Source organism: Colletes latitarsis, chromosome 14 (genome assembly GCF_051014445.1).
Source record: "Colletes latitarsis isolate SP2378_abdomen chromosome 14, iyColLati1, whole genome shotgun sequence".
NCBI classification, from domain to species: Eukaryota; Metazoa; Arthropoda; class Insecta; order Hymenoptera; family Colletidae; genus Colletes; species Colletes latitarsis.
Genome location: NC_135147.1, coordinates 15,274,543 through 15,294,847, shown reverse-complemented (window position 1 = coordinate 15,294,847; position 20,305 = coordinate 15,274,543). Strand labels below are relative to the sequence as shown.

Here is a 20,305-nt window from a genome sequence, read left to right as displayed (position 1 = left end):
TAGTGTAATAAATTATTCCTATATGTTGATTAATTAATATAACATGTACTGTACCCCATACTGAAATCATACAACAAAACGTGTTTGCCCGAATACATTTGTTCGGTATTATAATTGACGGTCGTGGAAGGAAAATTCAAATAAGGTTACGCGACATCTGTTACGAATTGCGATAGTGCTGCTCTCTCGCGACACAACTTACAATTTCTTCTAAGGTATAACAGTTGTGCACCGTCGACAATTCGTCTCGATCGGTTTTATTTTTTTCTTTTAATATTTCCCATTTTTTTCTGAAATTTCCCGCAACATTCCACCAAACCCGCGCTTCGTTGCGCAAGGGAAATCGTTCGAACCGTAGAAGAAAACTGCGGATAAACATATCATTCGATGTTGGCCGAACGAAATACGATAATCTCGGGCAATCATATGACTCCTCTGCACGTGACTTTATTTACAGTTGACTGATACTCGCGAACATGTATGGTGCAGTTCCTTGTGACATGATAGACCGAAAACGAAACAAAGTTAGCGGGCAATGCGGTAACTATATGTGGTCTTTAATTTATGATGCCTTTGCTCGATAAACTGTTTCCTTCGAGGAGGAGTTTCAAGAATAACGTTCAAACCTTCGTAGCGTCGAACGTCCTAACAGAGGAAGATGATAGGTAAGAATTCACCTTTTTCTCGCTTATTCCGATTTATTCGTTTGCATTCATCTTATTCATTCTCGTCACTCTGTATTTTTATCGTTCTATATGTATCGATCTTATTCACTGTTTCGATATCTATTGCTGATACGGTGTATCGATCATCGGTGTTCCAACATCGTTTTGATGTCTATTGCATGCTTTTGTTGTCCGAGGGAATGGTTTTTTTCATTCACGCTTCAAAGTAGTTCTGTTCGAATTGTAAGATTTGATCGAAATAGTGTTTACGAAAAACCTTAACCTATTTCGCGTATGCTTGTTTCTATCTCCCCGTTGGCGGGAGGCATAATCGCTTGTCATTACTAACTCACTCGTGACTTGGCTTCTGCATCGAGCCGTGAAATTGACCTCTACGTTAAAACTTTCCAAACGACTGTTACATATATTTAAATTCGCGTAGACAATTTCGTATGTAAAAATTGATCTTTTTTATACGTACGCAAATATAAAAAATGGTCCCTTCGATGGTAATTCATCCTTATATTTATTCAGACAGGCTAAAAAGGAATTATTTGTTACAACGTTATAAAGCATGTAACGGTTCTTATCTATGATGCACAATATAATCAAGGTTTCTGTCCAAAATCGCAGGATTATTGTAAAATTTAAAATCGATACCTGTTATAGAGTAAAATATTAAATATGAAAGAGAACAATAGATATGTTATTTCAGAATAATATTAGAAGATTACAAATTGAAATCCAGACATTGTTTTGTATAATTTCCGTCGTACGTACGTACATATAAAAATAATACACTAACGTACCAAATAAGTTTTTATTACATAGCATTGTCATATTAACTACTAATACAATATTTCCCATGTTATTTTTAAACGTTTAAGAGTTTCAAAAATTAAGGAACAAGGTATTTTCTTTATTCAAAATTTTTGTTTCGCACTTCCGATCTTTCATTATGTACAAAATATAAATAATAAAAAAGTATCAAATAATATATAAAACAGATGTTAAATCATAATTTACGCAAAATATATATATAATTCATAAATAAATTGCCTTCAAATTTATTTATACGTATCTTTTTATAATTAACACTAGATTTACGGGCATTGATCGCACGTATATTTATTGATACCTTTCATATTGACGATTACCTTAAAATACGATTTTTCTTTTAATTAGAATACGTATTCATGCCATTGCATCGAACAAATTCAACATAAGTTGTTAAAAAATAATATTTACGCGTTCTGCAATTTTAACACTAGATTTACGGGCATCGATAGCACGTATATTTATTGATACCTTTCATATTGACGATTACCTTAAAATACGATTTTTCTTTTAATTAGAATACGTATTCATGCCATTGCATCAATCGAATTCAACATAAATTGTTAAAAAATAATATTTACGTGTTCCGCAATTTTAAATATGGAATCTGACATCCGTCAAATTGACGGCTTCCGTAAATCTAGTTTTAAATATGGAATCTGACATCCGTCAAATTGACGGCTTCCGTAAATCTAGTGTTAATTTATACGATATAAAATACACTAGAATAAGATATTTTTGAACGAAACTTTTCAACATTTAGATCCGTATCACAATCAACATAATACTTTTATTTATTAAGCGACATCTATATTATAAAAATAAATAATCGAGATGTTCCAACTTGGAATAAAGAGTTATGATATAATTTAATTTAATCTAGTATGTTTATTGAATTATACATTTATTTATTTATATTATTCTATTACAGTATTATAATATGTTTAATATGTATAGGAACTCCGCCTTGTGCCTTGGAACAGGTCAAGTTCGGATCTTGTTGTTCCGAGAATGCGAGTGGCGCGGAAGAAAGCTTCTCTTCGACTCCCTCTCGTTGGAAAAACGATGGCGCAAGAATAAAGCAGCTGCATTTGATCTCAAAAACAATACCGAGCCGACAAATAACGATTCGATAAACTTCGCGGGCAGTCGTAGTTTCGAGGTGACAAATCGCCAAATCGTTTAAAAATCTTTTTCACATTACCGTATTTAATCATGAAATTATAATTTTTCAGCGAGAAAGAACGGCCGAGGACGATGTGAGTTTATTAAGCGAAATGGTATTTGGCACTGTGGCGATGACATACAGAGGATCTTCATTCAAGGTAAAATTTAATACAACACGTTTAACACTAGATTTACGGGCATTGATAGCACGTATATTTATTGACACCTCTCATGTTGACGATTACCTTAAAATACGATTTTTCTTTTAATTAGAATATGTATTCATGTCATTGCATCAATCAAATTCAACATAAGTTGTTAAAAAATAATATTTACGTGTTCTGCAATTTTAAATATAGAATTTAACATCCGTCAAATTGACGGCTTCCGTAAATCTAGTGTTAAATATAAAATTACGAAATAACATGCAATTTTCAATGTATCTTCTATATTATTTCTAGATACATTCGATGAATTCGCCACCCTGTATTATGTGCACCAAAGTTTTCCCTGCCACGGAGCATAACACGTGTAAACAGAGGTAAAGCTAAATCGTCAGTTATTGATTTGACATTACTGTTGATTTGTCGATACGATATTTGACTTATTACTCAATTATGTTCCAGCGAGAGAGTCTCAGACGAAGGGTTGGGTTGTTCCGTGAACCTTGATTCTAATTCCAGCATGCGAACCCTCTGTAAGTGAAACTGAAAGACTTGCATATTAGATCTATGTAGCTTTAGGATAGTAGGTAAAATTACAATGGAAATAAAGCAATAGATAGAATTCCGAATTAATAGCAGAGATCTCAAAGATAAACAACCAATGAAATAAGGAAAATGATAATTAACACCTTTCTGGCCCTTATTTTGTTTTGTAATATACAATGTTAGGCTTATTGGAATTGATATTATTGATGCCAAATAGTAAAGTATCAGTTCCTAACAAACTATTTTGATAACGCAGAAAATATCGATACGTGCCATTTTCATATATCGCGTACTTGATATAAATTCTTAATGGCGATACTATCATAACACATATCGATACCAATACGTATAAACCGAATCAAATAGACGTCAAAACAAAGTCTAATCCGCGTGAAATAAACAATTTCAAACAAATGCAAATAGTTACTTTCACTGATTAAATATAATTACAATTGTACCCGAATTTGCATACTAATTGGTTCCAGAGTAATCCGACATAAGCCAAGATAGATATGATGCACATTTGTATATTAACATTGTATTAGATAAAAGGGTAGGTTTTCCATTAATTTGTAATAGTAACTAAAAGTTCTTATATTTACATTTGTAATTATAAAATATATAAAATTAAATGCATTTACACGAATCTGATTATTTGAACAAATGCCTGTAGCATCACTGATAAAACGTAAGTCCAGATATTTCTGTACTTAAAATTGTATCTATCTTTTATATGTACTTAAGTTTCTTTTAATTTCTTTCGATTATACATATACAGGGTATCCCACGTAATCTGTCGCCACGATTTTTCGAGCATTTGCGGCGGTCTAATGGAAAAATTTACCAAATTTAATCAGTTTCTGGTTAACTACAAATTGCAATATAAAAACTACCAAAAAATGTCATTCTAAAAAAGTTAAGGCCACCTTCATTTTTTAAAATGGTATTGTATATTTTTTACTTCATATTATTGTAACTCGTATCAAGACGAATTTAATAAACTTGTATACCATGACCTTTGAATGACTTTGAAAATAAAAATGTGGAACATCTGAAGCAGTGAATTTGCACAGCATGCAGGTGAGCATTCGTCAGGAGAGCATTCTAGAAGCACCAAACATAAATTATAATTTAAAGTGTACGTAACAATTTCAAACATCACTGGTTTCACATTCTTTGCTTCAAAATTATTCGATGATCATGGTATACAAGGTCGTTGAATTTGTCTTGACACGTGCTACAACAATATGAAGAAAAGAATATACAATATCATTTAAAAAAATGAAGGTGACTTTAATTTTATTTAATAGTAAAATTTTTTGGTAATTTTTATATTGCACTTTGTAGCTGACTAGAAACTGATTAATTTTGATTTGGTACATTTTTCTGACAGACACTGAAAATTTGTACAAAACAGAACGAGACAGTTTTAAACAAAACTTTAAAACAAACACAAATGAGATATCGTACATTTTATAGTTGGAGTACCCAACAACAATCCCTCCCCCCTAGTAAGAATCTTGCAATGTTACATGGCTGATATTTTAAATTGGTCTATTTTGGGAATATGTTCTAAATATCATCGCGATCTTTCCAGCCAGTTTTCCGTGACGCTGTAGCAAACAGATAGACACAACTAAGTTTTATTTGTAATTGTTTAATGCTTATATCTATTGATAACAAATGGCTTACCTTGTTCCCTGGCATATACGGAACAGAGTAGAAGTAGTTCAATCGAAATCGATTCAATAGATTTTAAGTCAATCCAGAATGGACAGCCAGACAAAATGTCTAAAAACGTATAATTCAGTTTGGATATCCTATAAACTATAACGTCTGAGTCGAAATCGCCTAAAAATTGTACAATTACAGACAAAGTTACAATTTTATTTATATAAATAATATCAATACTTACACGGAATTATACGATATTGGTATCAAAACTAAATATCAAGTACCAAAGACTTTGATACCTTTCCATTTAACCATTAAGTACTCTGACATCGAATAGTCAAGCTTTGGGACATTTAACGCAACTATTATTTTGAATTATAACAGGATATTAGTCATCATGTACGACAGAGCTTTTTTTTCAATTCATAACTTCTCAATGTCTTGAATCGAAAAATGGGCAATGTTTGAAATACCTTTTTTTTCTTCATATTACAGAAAAGTACTATTATAGAATTATTATAAAAAATTATATTAATAGAAAAGTATTATGTTATAGAATATTATATTAATAGAGAAGTATTATATGCATTTTTTCATGTAATTCATTCTAATATTAAACGCGTTATTAATAATATCCTGGTACTGTTCTAAAAATGTCGTCGTAATCGATGAACACGATAGCGCTTCATCGAGTAATTGGAAACGAAAAATACAAACACATTAATTTTTTATATGAGTGTAGCTTTTGTCTGAACTAAACAAAATTATGAAACTTAAAACTTTACAAAATGACAGCACTTTGAAGGAATAAAACGAATTAATTACAAGTTTTGTTCCATATTTTTACATTATGAACAAAATTTCTAACACATTCAAATAGTCCTAATTCAGAAGAAAACTACTCAATGTTTACACCAGTTAAAGTAAGTTTTCACTACAAAACTGTTTCGTTCAAACGCTCGTATCTTGATCAATTTATTAAATTTCAACTTACTATTATAGAGTTTTTAAACATTAAGAACTTGTAAAAAATGGATTTTTTTCGCCCAAGACACAATGAAAGCCTCTTAAGAAGCTTAAATGGGGAGTATAACTGAATGACATGATTCACAATAATTATTATTTATTATCCTACTCAATGGATAATACCAAAAACAAAAATAAGTAATGTATTGTTAGTAATCACGATATATTAAAATAATTTTATAACATTTCTAATATGTGTTTATTCGCTCATATTGATATATACTGATAGATTCAGTTTTGCACCAGATATGGAACATTACAGTTTTTAATTCACAACAGTGTATTATTATTATGCCTACAGACCATTCAAATGTAAAACAATGTTAATATGATATACAATGACATACTATTTATCAAATTTGGACAATAGCGTAGCAAAATTTGATTTCATTATTCTTAAATCCTTTGACATTTATGATAGAGTGTATTCGTCTTTTCAATAATGCCCACAAATTTTTAATGAGATTGAGATCTGGAAAAATTTTGACAATAGACTTGAAGTAGATTTTGTTTCGTAACATCTTTGTGAATATACTAGTTTATAATACCTTCTTACATAAACAAATATAACTATTATGTGTGAACATTTTACCAGCTTTTTAAAGTCTTCCTTTAGCGCAGTGTAAAATCTAATCTTTTAGTCTCTATCATTATAAGTAAATAAACAAATATGTATTAAGTTTTCAAAAATATTTAAAAATGCTGTGACCACTAGTAATATATAAGACGAGTCTTTAAGATCACCTGAATAACTTGTTTATTTTTAAAAATATAAAAAAATGTTTGAAGTAGGAGTTGTTTAATTTTATGAATGATATAGAGTGATGACATTTCTTCGCTCCAGGTGGAAGAACTAAAAGTTTATATGACAAATATAATGGCCTACAATTCAATGTCACTAAAGATCAATGACGAAGAAAGATACTCTAAACATTTGCATTGGTAACCTTGAACGCTACTTGCTCTAATGCAGTTTTATATGCATGTTATTGCATTTCAGGTTTTATTTTCGTCTACTGCAGCACAACCTTTTTTTATACAGTCTTTCGTATCTTCATCTACTTGGCATCTTCTAGATCTGTTATGCTATAACCTACTTTACATATACTTCAATGTTAGAAGATATATAAATAAATAACATTCCATAATGTACAAATTATATTTATGATAGTATTCTTATACTAATCTATATCAACACAAGAGTTCTTACTTCGAAAATTTATTCAAAACTTCCATGATGGTTTACATGAAGAAACAAAATATTCATATCAAACCGCTTTAAAGCACGTATCACCGTTAAAGGTCATCATTTCGAATAGTTAAAGTAAAACTTGAAATGTAAAGATTGAAAGTACTGAACTTATACCTCTACCTCAAAACAAAATACTTTTCGTCGTAACTGACCTTGAGTGACCTGAATAACCTTGAAACGTAAATCGTTGTATTTGCCTTACAAGCCTCTATTAAAAAGCAAATAAAAAATATCGTTTCAAAACATTCTTTTTTATCTGTAATAATATACGAATTATCCAGGTGACTTGTTTCAAATGCCCCATTCTGTATTTATATTCATTGTTCTAATCATCTACTGCTTAATACTTTTCTGATCACATCACAGAATAATAGTAGTAGTTCCTGAAAAATATCAAAATATTCAATAACATTTCTTTGAATATAATTATACGACAATTTTGTACATAATTATATTAATGTTATTCAACATTAATTTTTCCTAATGAAATAATTTATAAATAACTATTTCTTTTACATGTAAGTAGAGCATCTTATGAACTGTACTCTGTAGAAATTCAATGAAGAATAAAAAACTCTGTAGGAGACTAACAGCATAAGTAATTTTAACCCTATGTTGTTATTCTCATAAAGGCTCACAAGTTCCATTAGACTGCCAAAAAAGGTGGAAAAAAAAGATTAAGAACTGCTGGCTCTACTATTTATGAAAATAGATGAAGTAGATAGAAGTAGAGCATCTTATGAACTGTACTTGATAAAAATTCAATAAAGAATAAAAAACTCTGTAGGAGACTAACAGCATAAGTAATTTTAACCCTATGTTGTTATTCTCATAAAGGCTCACAAGTTCCATTAGACTGCCAAAAAAGATGGAAAAAAAAGATTAAGAACTGCTGGCTCTACTATTTATGAAAATAGATAATACTTTTTGGGAAACGTGTAGTTATTGGTTCAGTTACATTTTTCATTCTAAATAGGACATTTTTTCCAGTGTCTCGGCCAAGTTCCGGGAATTTGTCAGGGTCTGAATTGAACGTTGGTCCAAGAAAAAATTCCACTTGCTCTAGTACCGGCAGTGGGTGGGACATAGATATACCGCTACCGATGGGCAGTAAGTTCACGCCAAGTTAGAGATGATTCATTGGCAGAAGATGTTCACTGATCGGAATATAACATGATGATAATCCAGGTTCGCAATCATTGGAAAGCAATGGATCATCAGGTATCGGTAGCCTTTCGAGCTTACGCCGAAGGTGGCTACGTGTAGTGTCTACTTCACTTGCACGGTCGGATTCGGACGATGCTTTTGGACTGCAATACTGGAGCGAAAATGGAAATGATAATAAAGATAGTCTCGTCAAGCGTCATAAAACAAGACTTGGGTTAACAATGTTAGTGCAACTGGCGAAGGGTCATGAAAGGTTTGATCTTAGTTAACGTTTGTCAACAAATGCTTAGATAATGAATCTCTTAGTGTTCCATTTTGTATTTAAAACGTGTGAAACCATAATTATTATTTATACTTGAATTACAGACGAATCGAAGCTTGTCTTTTGGAGCATATGGCTCTACTGGAAGGAATGCTAGACCGTTTACGATATTTTTGCATCGAGGCGGGTAACGTAAATGCCCAGAACAAAGGAATGCAACTCTCCGAACGGCTGTACAGATCTTCCTCCCCATTTATTATCTCATTGCTTCGATTACTTACGAACGTTAATACAAGGCTGAATTTACGGACACCTTTACTGTGGCATGATGTACTACTTAATTCAGTGAGAATAGAGCACAAAATGAATACATTGCATTATAGCTTGCAACAAATGTGTCAGTTACTCGAAAACATCGATACAAAATCAACCAATTTGTAAGTATACAAATAGAGGATTGGTGTGAACACAATTTCAACATCTGTGTGTTTTAGTTTTTTAAGTACCGTTGTAACTGCTGTTTTAACATACCATCTTGGTTGGATATACACTATACTGCCTGTTCATGATCGACAATTGGTAATTATATAAATTGTTCGCTATAGTACATGCGCGTGGTAATTTATTTCATTTAGCAAAACAATCCGTATATCAATACAATATCTATTTAAGATGGAGAAATTAGGTTCCTGGTATCCCTGCAATCCTCTATGGGCTCAACTGGGTGATTTGTACGGTGCATTGGGTAATCCAATTAGAGTAGCACATACTGTTGTCGCAGGAGATCCTCAAAAAGTCGATTTAATTAACTCCGTATTATCCTTCTTGTCATACTTTATTCGTAGTGGGATTGTACAAAAACGTTATGAATATTGCTGCGTTACCGAAGAAGATATTCACAAAGCTGCGAGCCTCATAGAACAAGCGAGAATAAAGCGTCCGCATTTATTCAATACGAAAGTAACTTGCAACGATCGAGACACTTTGGCGTCTCGACGCACATCGCGAACATTTACTCGCAAACAAATTCCAGTACAAGAGCATCCATATGACGTAGAAAGAGGTAACAGTTTCTTGCAACGCTCCTACCCTCAGTACACCGTTGACGAGTTAAGAGCAGAAGGATCTGTTAGCCTACTTAAGCGTAGTACTACAATGGAATCGAATCTTGATTCGTTCATGCTGAAACCGTTAGTATTTGAAAGAGATACGAAATTAGACCCGAAAGAATTTCCTTGTACCAACGACGAAAATGAAAAAACAACCAACGATGAGAAGACCTGTGCATCCAGCAAAGTTAAAATAATAGTTAGTGATATTGCATCACAGGATATTGACGTGGCCAAGACTGATACGCAACATTATTCTGAATTTCCATTGCGGAATTTCGAGAAGAAGTTAGAGGATGACGAAACAGAAGAGATGTTCATGAATACTAAAATGAACACATTCGAAGGATACGACACATCAATCGACACGCTAAAATTATATTCTAGTAGACCAGATTTTGACACTGGTCAGAGCATGGCTAATGAAAGAAAAAATTCACATGTTTTTTTCATGCTCGGCGACGAAGAAAAATCTGCCAAATCGATACCACGACCGCGGCTTGGTCATAGTTGTCAATGTTCATATATGTTTACAAGAGTGCCAAGTACATCCGCACAATTGCCAGAAGGTGTACTGAGAAAGATTATTCAAAGAAACTTTCCAGAGTCCTCTAAGAGTATACAGTCACCGCCAGGCACACCTTCAAGTATGACAGCAGGGTCTTTAGGATTCTGTCAGAGGTGCAATGGTCAAGGCTATGTACCTCCGCAGAATTACGACAATTGCAAACAAGTATTGGAAACACCGACCAACGCAACTGAAGTTCTGCGTACTTGCGGTAGTACCGTCGGTGATGGGAACGTTGGACTGTCTAGATCAAATAGCTTAGAAGCTTTGATGGAAGCGAGTAGCGTTGTAGAATTACCCATGCCACGGTTAGTTTCATAAGCATAGCATAGAATTTATTAAGAATCTTTAAGGCCAGTTTGAGAATATAAAATGTCTAATTGTAGATCGAAAAAGATGAAGAAGACTGATTCGCACCAGAATACAGGATTTACAAAAACACTTTTACAAAACAGTATAAAATGTGAAGAATCGCATGCGATAAGTAACACTGAAACTGGTTATACATGGGGTTTAGTCTTACAGGGTTTGCCAAAAAAGAAGAGAAAACGGAAAAAGAGAATTGTTAGACAAGGAGATAATAGAGATAACTGTGAAGTTGAAATTGAGAGAGAATGGTGGTATTGCATACGCGAAGAATGTCTTGCCAGTGTACGATATCCAACTGTTGATCAACCAATTGCTGAATCACTTTGTATTTTAGCAGATTTAGATACTTGGCACGTTGGAATAATATCAAACAATACACCTTCGCATGCTGCACCCTTACCAGTGGGAATGTCACGACTTGTTGCCAATATGCTGGAAAGCTTTGCTTACTTATGGCGAAAATACCATTCAGCATCACATGTAAGAACTTGTTTAATTTTTATTAATTGACATATGCAAATTTACATAACATTGTTTTGAACACTGTGAAATGTTCATAAGTGGAAATAGAAACTGTCTTAACAACTTTATGTACATACCAATACTTTAATATATTGATTTGAATGGAAAGCTCTTGCATATCCTAGGAAACAGAATTAATGCAATTAATCCCTTATCGTACAATGATGAGCTGGCTCATTATAAGTTCTTTATATCAAGTTTCACAATGACAAAGTTATATTTGTCATGAAGTTTTATATATTAAAATCAACAGATTTTCACATTCGTCAGGTATTCGTAAAACAAATTTATTCTCCTTTATAAGTATTGCATGGATGAATAAATTTAAACAACATTACAAAGTATATATTTAAAAAATTATTCGTAATTAAATCGTACGTCGAGGGATTAATAATAATTCGTCAGAATTAATCGCGTTTAATATTAGTCGATTACTTGAAATTAATCGTTCACGACGATCAACAATTAACAATAAAGTAATTATTCATAACAATTAATAATTTAATCGTCAATTGTCATGAACGATTAACAATTGTCCATCTCACTCGTAATCGTCAATCATTGTTTTCATTAAATTTTATTCAACACTGCTAAGAGATAACACTATAAAATATCAAGAAGGTATAAAATGATATTCACAAATATTTCAACGAAATTTCTATAAAAATAGAATCTAAAAGTTTATGAAATGTTAGGACAGAGTAATAGAGAATAATGGATACTATATTATTATGTCTAATTAAAGAGAAACGCAAAAACTTCCCATTCAATTCAATACGAATCTCACTATTTGTTTTAAAATGTTTTTATTACAGTGTGTAGGTATTCTTGAAGCAAAACTAAGGGAAATGTGGCTGAAAAGCGAGGCATTGGCTGAAATGTTGATGGTGACAGAGTTGTGTGATGCCAGTGTTGCAAATCTCACGCATGCTCTCGATCTTGATGCAGCAGATATACCACTTTTACTCGCAGTCGCAACTTCACACTCGCCAGAAATAGCACAGAGATTTGGTCTGACACTTACTTGAGTACATCATACTTTCATCACAATTTTTACACACTGACACGAAGTCTGTTTTGTCCGATAGAGAACGAAAACTGCAAAAGATGTTTCTATACTCGTTCATAGGTATGATTGTAGATAGCTTTAATAGCTCAACTAACTATCCCAATAAATTTTTATCCATCTTTCGAACGAGGATAATAAATTAGTGCTTCTTAAAAGATTTCTTTCCTTGATTATTATAAAGTCTGAATCAAATTGTACAATTCGTAAAAAGTCTAATTTGTTAAAAAATACACAAGTTTTAAATTTGCATTTAAAGGTTAGAACTTATGTATATATTTTGTAATAAAGATAAATGTAATTTTAAAGTATTTATATAAAATGACGACACATTATTCTTTGGTGGCTTGAAACTTTTAGAAATCATAATTTCAAAGAACGGATGATGGTTTTATTTAAAAAAAAATAAAAACAATAATTTTTAATGTATAAAAATGCGATACTTACAAGGAAATTTAGATGAAATTTTAAAAGATTTTGATGAAACTTTGTAGGCTTGAAAAACAGCCGAAAATAATACTTACGTATTTCTTTTTAGCTGCAGCAACTCAAGTTTAAGGGGTGAAATCATTCCCAAAATTTGACCCCAAAAGTGCTAACACGGAAATGGTTAAAGATAGAAAAAAAATATTTTAAGAAGAAAATGTTCGATAAAAAATTTTAAAAAATGATAGCATGTTCTATTCTAAACTCAACCATATACAAATATGTATAGTATCTTTAACAGTTAACACAAAAATTCCATTTATTATGCCGGCCACTCATGGTACTACATGGTACTATCAAAGTCAACGCGGTTTATAAATTGCTAGTATCGTCTTTCCACGAGAAAAAGGCACAGCGTGTTTACATCCCCACTCTTGCTGCAATCCGCTGATTGGCTGTCACCGATCTTCGTCAGTTTTCGACCAATACCTGTGAGTCAGTAGACTGCAACGGGTGTGGGGATGTACACACGCTGTGCCTTCTTCTCGTGGAAGGACGATACTAGCAATTTATAAACCACGCTGGCTTTGATGCGAGTACCACGAGTGGCCGGCCTAATAAATGGAATTTTTGTGTTGTTCAAATACATATGGCAAATGCATTTTTTTAAAAATATTTTTGAACATTTTTGGTCGACTCGAACATTTTCTTGTCATATGTCAAGAATCATTCAATTTTTGTCAAAACATTCATTTATCTCTAACCGTTTCTGAATTAGCACTTTCGAGGCCAAACTTTGAAAGGTGGTTTCGCTCCTTATACTCATGTTACTGTAGCTAAAAAGAAATACGTAAGTATACTTTTGAAGTAATGAATAATTATAAGGCTAATTTAACACATAGTATCTATAATTGTCCTTTTTTACACAACATGTAAGAATTTACCTCCATGCACTCTATAGGAGTGGATAATAAAACTTAGATTAATTTTTATACTTTAACGTGTTTTAATTCCAATTTTTAGCATTAAAACTCTTTTTTTATATGTACTTTCACATAAATCAATAGATATGAAGCGTTAAGATAGTGAACATTTTAATCGAATTATTAAAACTGTAATTTTCTTTTAAAAAAGTGCATTTTTTAGTACAGTAATGCTCGACTATATACGACGATTTTATCCCGAATATATGCAAAGGAATCACCTTTATCATTGTTTCTTTAGCTTAAGAGGCCAATAGCTATTAAAACAAAACGCTGCTGGCCAAAATTCAAAACGGTATCAAATCAAACCAAACGTGACTATATTCGAACTCTTTTTAATTACACGTTCTTCGAGCCATATCTGAAGAATTCTCTACTTCATACAGTTGGAACTATTATAAGTCATGTTTAAACTCATTTTAATCAAGAAAACCTCGCCGACAATACTCTTGTGAACATAAAATAAGAACTATAAAAGTTTTTCCTTTGAATTAGCGGTTGTTACACCGATATGGATGCGGCACTCAATTTGAAGTTCAACGACTGAGCATCCACAAAATAAGACACGTTCGCTATCGCATTCATTCCTATATATCTCATTCATTTCTCTCATTAGATAGCTCACACGTAGCTGGATCTCATCTCAAGACAAGAAATATTAATTTGAGCCCATCCCCAAATATGTATATGTCGATCTCCGACCAGGTTTTCTGCATATAATCGAGCACTACAATAATTATTTTTTATTTTTGCTTCAAAATATTACATTACTATATCCTTAACCTTAATAATTTAGCGAAGACCGTTTAACAATGTTACTGTCTATAAAAAGCGAATATTAAACAAACTTTTTTGTAGAAGCATATCAATTTTATTACGAAACACAGTAACAAAAATGTGAAGACCACCGACCGATTCAATCTTTTTAGTTTATTAAATTGTAAAAGAACTAGAAGCCGAACATATATTCAAAACGTGATTGGCATCTCGCGATGAATAAAAACCATTTGCAATACAGTTTGAGTATAAAATTAGCATTGAATATTATTATTGGTTTGTGTTCAGGATATCATCAATCTTTAATATACTACGAACAGTTTCACAAGCAAGCGTAGTGGCGCTTAGAGAAACTAAAGTCGGTTGAATTATGCTTTCCTGTAACATATAAGCAATCTCACCCTTCCGTACACTGATACCTGCAGTAGATTCGCCTTGAGCATGCCGATTCCGGAGTTCCGTCACTGTCGCAATGGGATTTAATCCTGCATTTTCTGCCAATGTCGATGGAATTATCTAAACCATTAAAAAATAAACATTTAGAAATTAGTGATTCGAGAGATGGTAAAAGGAAAATCATATACAGGGTGTTCGGCCATCCGTGAGAAAAATTTTAATGGGAGATTCTAGAGGCCAAAATAAGACGAAAATCAAGAATATCAATTTGTTGATGGAGGCTTCGTTAAAAAGTTATTAACGTTTAAAGTTTCGCCCGTACTGAATTTTTTTCTTGAAAGTGGGTAGGATTTCGGGGGTATGTGATTCATCAAAAATGATTGTAATTGACCTCCGCAACCAAAAATAATTTTTTCAGAATGATTTGAAATTTTTTAATTTAATTTTTTAATAACTTTTTAACCAAACCTCAGTCGAGAAATTGATATTCTTGATTATCTTCTTATTTTGGCCTCAGAATCTCCCTTTAAAATTTTTCCCAGGGGTGGCCGAACACCCTATATAATTCACAACTCACCTCAAATGCATTAGCGAAAGCTTTAATACAGTAAGCATCAATGCCGCTTAAAGTTTGAGCATACGCTCCTAATTTGACTGCAAGCTCAATTTCAGGTGCCCCTCCTCCAGGAATATAAGCACTATTTTTTACTAAACAACGAACTACGCACAATGCATCGTGCAATGATCGTTCTGCTTCTTCTAAAACCAATTTGTTACTACCTCGTACAACAACAGTTACAGTCCGTCCGGGATTCTGAATCTTTGTAATCTGTAAAATAAAAATTATTTTGAATCATATTATATAATTCGTGAAAATTATTCTATTCGATAAACTAGGAACGCTTAGGAATGTAAAATCTCCTTAACACATTAAACGTTATAGTCCCTGTGGACCAACACTAAACATTTCGAAGCTCTTCAAGAACCACCTAAAGTTTTATATACTAAAATATAACACAGTACACTTTGTAAGATAAAACAATAACAACAAACATTATCAAACAATTAATAAATAATTGGAGAACTTATTATGTAGTTATACATATGCATATATGTATAATATATTTATATTAGAATTGTAATTATAGTATGCCAAAATGTTTGCTCTCATGATACATAGAGTGTTTACTTTCTTAAGCATACTACTTAGTTTCAATTTTAATCATACTACTTTATAATACAAATATATACATATTAGTATTTCAAACGAACCGTGCTATAAAGTATATGTGAGAGTATGTATAAGTTGTACAGACCTTAACAAATTTAGAATTTCCAGTTTGAACTTCTTCGCATAATTCTGCGTTGACAAGATTTTCTGCAACGAAATGATCCAACGATGCAATTGGTCTACAACCTAATGTTTTACAAATAAATGAAATATCCTCGCGTTCGATATCGTTAATAACCATAACTTTGATTTTATCTAAAAAGTGTATAGCTAAATCGCTGATAGCGTCGCGGAGAATGGACTTTTGCACTAAGAGTACATTGCAACCGGATTTCTTAATTTGTTTTACAATGTTTAGTATGTAAGCCCTTTCTTCTTTCAAAACACGATCCATTGCAGCATAATCGGATACGATAACGTTATGGTCCATCTAAAATTACATTCAGTTGGTATTTAAAAATCAAAACTTTTTAATTTTAGATGCCCCTTTTCCTTGGAATACTTACATCTGTTTTTGGCGGAGAAATGCAGAATTGAATTAAACCTATTTTTGCCTTTTCAATACGTTTTGGGCCATTGATATTACAGGATTTTTGAGTAAATATCAATCCCTCTACAAGCTCAGTATCTTCAACGGTGCCACCTAACTTCTTTATTACTTTTATATTCTATAAACATAATCCAGAAATTATACATTTAATCTATAAGTAATATTTATTCTGAAACTACCATGCATTTTTTTGTTAAATTTGATAGCAAACTACTTTTTTAATTTTCTTAGAAAATACATAACAATTTTATTTATGCACTGATTTTCTTACATTAAGATCAACGTTCTTCTCGTTTTCCTCCTCAGTAATTCGTAATACTGCATTCACGGCTAGGGATGCTAAGAGACTAGACTGTTGGAAAACTACCTAAAAAAATAGTACAAAAATGTTACACATTACAAGTAAATGAAAAGAAATATATAATAGTGTCTGAACATATGCAAATATTTAAAATCAGATTTCCATTTAGCCGAGGTAAAGAAACGAAATTCGACTCAATCGCGCGAGAAATTAAAAAGCTATGCTACATTCGTATCAGGCGATAGCCACTAATGCAAATTAAAAACTTTAATTTTTCATTATATCTTCATAAGAGTATTATCAATGAGTTGGTAAAACTTTTTTGATTAAAATAAATACAAACACGATCATATTCGGACTCTTTTAAGTATACACTCATAATTGAACTGTTCAAAAACAATTTAATAAACATATGATTAAAAATAATCTGAATTCGGTCGTGTTTAGTCTCATTTTAATGGGAAAATCTCCTACAATCTTTTGATAATACTTTCATGAAGATAGCTGCCAAATAAAAAATATTGTAATGGGGATATTTCTTTTACATATATTTAAGTAAAACTTTGCGTATAATCGAGCGTTACTGTAATTGGCTAATGGACAATTGATCAAATATATTAAATGTGTGAAATCATGTATACTTTGGAGTTAAGTGAAGTTTCTGCAGCTTGAATCAACAAATTTTCCTTTGCCACAGAAAAACGAGTGGACATAAAGAATAATATGAGCTCAGTTTCATCCGCAACTTTCTGAATTGCATCACTGATTAACGTAGGATGTATTCCTTTTTGTAACAAACGTTCTGCAGCTTCCAGGAAAGCACCAGCAATTACAACAACACTAGTAGTACCATCTCCAGCCTCTGAATCTTGTGCTTTTGATAATTCAACCAGCTGAAAACACATAACAGTTAACCCAAACGCATTATTTCATAATTTAACATTCTAAAAGCTTTCCTATGAATTCTGAAACTTTAAACTCTCAAATATTAATCCTCTGACTGCCACGCCGAAATGTTTTGCTCAGAACGCCACGGACGTGTACCGTCAGATGCAAGATTTCATGGAAATTAATCTTTTATTTTCAATGTTCTAATACAAATTTTTAATTGCTCAATGGGGCACTTGTTATTTCAAAGTATCTTTTAATTAACGATTACGTTCAAAATGCACTAAGTGTCAATTTTCATTCAATTCTTACAATTGTAAGTAGTTCAAGCACTTTAGTCACTGATGACCATCGCGATCATCATCATCATGGGAGAAATTGTGGCTGGTCATATATGACCAATGTGGCAGTCAAATATTAAACAAAAAATTACCATTTTTGCTGCAGGATGTACAACATTCATTTCTTTTAGAATTGTAGCGCCATCGTTTGTAATTGTAACTTCGCCGTTGCCTGCTTGGATCTAAACATACAAAATGGAATACTGACTGTTATTATTTATAATTATAAATTATCTACAAAAATATAATATCAAACGGTATAAAATTGTAATTATAAAAGAAAAATCAATGTATTGCTTCGATATAACAACATATTTTTACCATTTTATCCATTCCTCTAGGACCCAAACTAGTACGAATTGCATCACTGACAGCTAAAACATATATAAATATTTTTTAGATATAAACTTTCATTTATAATTTCAACTACATATTTGAATACAGATAATTTTTATATGTTAGAAATTTATACAATAAAGTTATATTTATTTTTTAACCATTTGTATAGAACTTTTCATTGATACTAATTAATACGTGAATATTAATAATAAAAGAGGATACACATCGTCGTAATTAATTTTTCCTATAATCTCGATAAACTTTCACATGCATGAAAAATAAGTACGGTGTAAACTAAATCACTATCTGCTTGTTTTCATTTAAAAAATAGAATACGTATTTTGGTTGAAAAATATTAAGTAACAAATTCATGACACAACGTAGGTATTGCGTTCGACGACATGCCGGACATTACTATATAAGGTAAGACTTTTGTTTTGCAGACACAGAAATTAGTCGACAAAAATCGAAGAGTGTAAAATGCATTTCAACATCGATTATTTATTCACCTTTTGCAGCATTAATATTGCTAGTTCGAATATCGGTGGGCTTGGTTTTATCTTTATATGCTTGACCAAGAGCACTTCGTCCATCGCCGCTCGCCATTGGTGCCGTCATTTTCAATTAGATATTCACGTTTGATAAATTGTGTGAATCGTGAAGTTTGTACGCAAGTTTATAAGAAACTTCGTTGTTTTTGTCTTCAAAATAATTTCTCGTGACGCTTTTCCTTAATGATTCGTTGAACGCTCCAAAACACAATTTAATTTCTTACAACGCACGGACCTACCCAACACGCGCTCCAGAAATGACTGGAAACCAATGAATATAGAATCCAATGGAAGTAATACAAACATGAAGTATGAAAGATATGTTATTAGCTCCACATAGTGGAGAATTGGAAAAGGTATCATATACTTACGGCTACTGTGACGTCCGCGTAGCGTACGACTCCCCACTCTGGCCCCTCGCACCTGTATCACGTATAGTTAGTTACCAGTGTTACGTCGGGTCCCCTCGGCATTGGTAAGAAAGAATTTCCCCAGACTTACCCAATTAGCTTTCCTTCCGGGGGTGGCGTGCCGCTCTAGCGTGACGTCACAGATCACTCTCGGAAATGTTGGGGTGGTATTTCTATCGCGATGAGTTGCCAAGGTGGCGGCGTTGCGGGCTGGTGGCGGGAGTTTCGGTTGGCTGAGCCCGAGCTCTAGAAATTTGTCTGAGCACGGGTGTCAGTCGTTCCGGGAGAACATTGAGGCGGCGTTTCCATTAACGACGGCCGGCGTGGCAGGTTCTTTTGGCATTTCAATTTTACGAGCGAAGGAAGTAGATTTAGGGAGAGGAATGAATTAATCGTTACTGAACTTGAACACTGTACTTTATTATTCCCCAAATGGGAGCCTTTGCACGGCTCTGATATACGGTATAAAGGTTTACATTGCCAGAGAGAGATATCCACGGCCCATTAGCCAAGCAGGCTTATTAATTTCAAATTCTTCAGCTATCGACCATATCAACTATGTCAACTCTGGCAACTAACTCCCGCTCGGGAAAAGACGCTCCTTTTATTCCTTACAAACAGAGGGGCGGAAGCCCTCCCCGGTGGTTCGAATTCTTTGTGGAATCAGGTATTCCTGGTATCACCGGCTGAGACTTCGCACCCAGAAGCGTTTCCATAT

At 32.7% G+C, this 20,305-nt stretch overlaps 2 protein-coding genes across 3 annotated transcripts; one reads left to right on the top strand and one right to left on the bottom strand.

Moving 5' to 3' along the window:
• The first annotated feature begins 202 nt into the window (after positions 1-202).
• Positions 203-13,795, top strand: LOC143350297 (folliculin-interacting protein 2). Its single transcript, XM_076782310.1, has 12 exons — positions 203-665; positions 2,460-2,664; positions 2,738-2,827; positions 3,131-3,210; positions 3,296-3,366; positions 8,322-8,441; positions 8,520-8,751; positions 8,865-9,197; positions 9,255-9,339; positions 9,433-10,745; positions 10,824-11,286; positions 12,144-13,795. The coding sequence occupies exons 1-12, from the start codon at positions 565-567 to the stop codon at positions 12,354-12,356; spliced, it is 3,306 nt and encodes a 1,101-aa protein (XP_076638425.1). The 5' UTR covers positions 203-564; the 3' UTR covers positions 12,357-13,795.
• A 7-nt stretch (positions 13,796-13,802) lies between these two features.
• Cct4 (chaperonin containing TCP1 subunit 4) lies at positions 13,803-19,438 on the bottom strand. 2 transcript variants are annotated; one of them, XR_013081080.1, is made up of 10 exons: positions 19,136-19,438; positions 18,609-18,661; positions 18,380-18,469; positions 17,700-17,951; positions 17,029-17,124; positions 16,714-16,875; positions 16,293-16,637; positions 15,554-15,805; positions 14,431-15,096; positions 13,803-14,390 (listed from the first exon to the last, which is right to left on the bottom strand). XR_013081080.1 is itself a non-coding variant. In XM_076782322.1 (9 exons), the coding sequence occupies exons 1-9, from the start codon at positions 19,242-19,244 to the stop codon at positions 14,851-14,853; spliced, it is 1,605 nt and encodes a 534-aa protein (XP_076638437.1). In that variant the 5' UTR covers positions 19,245-19,438; the 3' UTR covers positions 13,803-14,850. The 2 variants fall into 2 exon arrangements, 1 of the variants encoding a protein (XP_076638437.1); XM_076782322.1 differs by having other exon boundaries at positions 13,803-15,096.
• Positions 19,439-20,305: the final 867 nt, after the last annotated feature.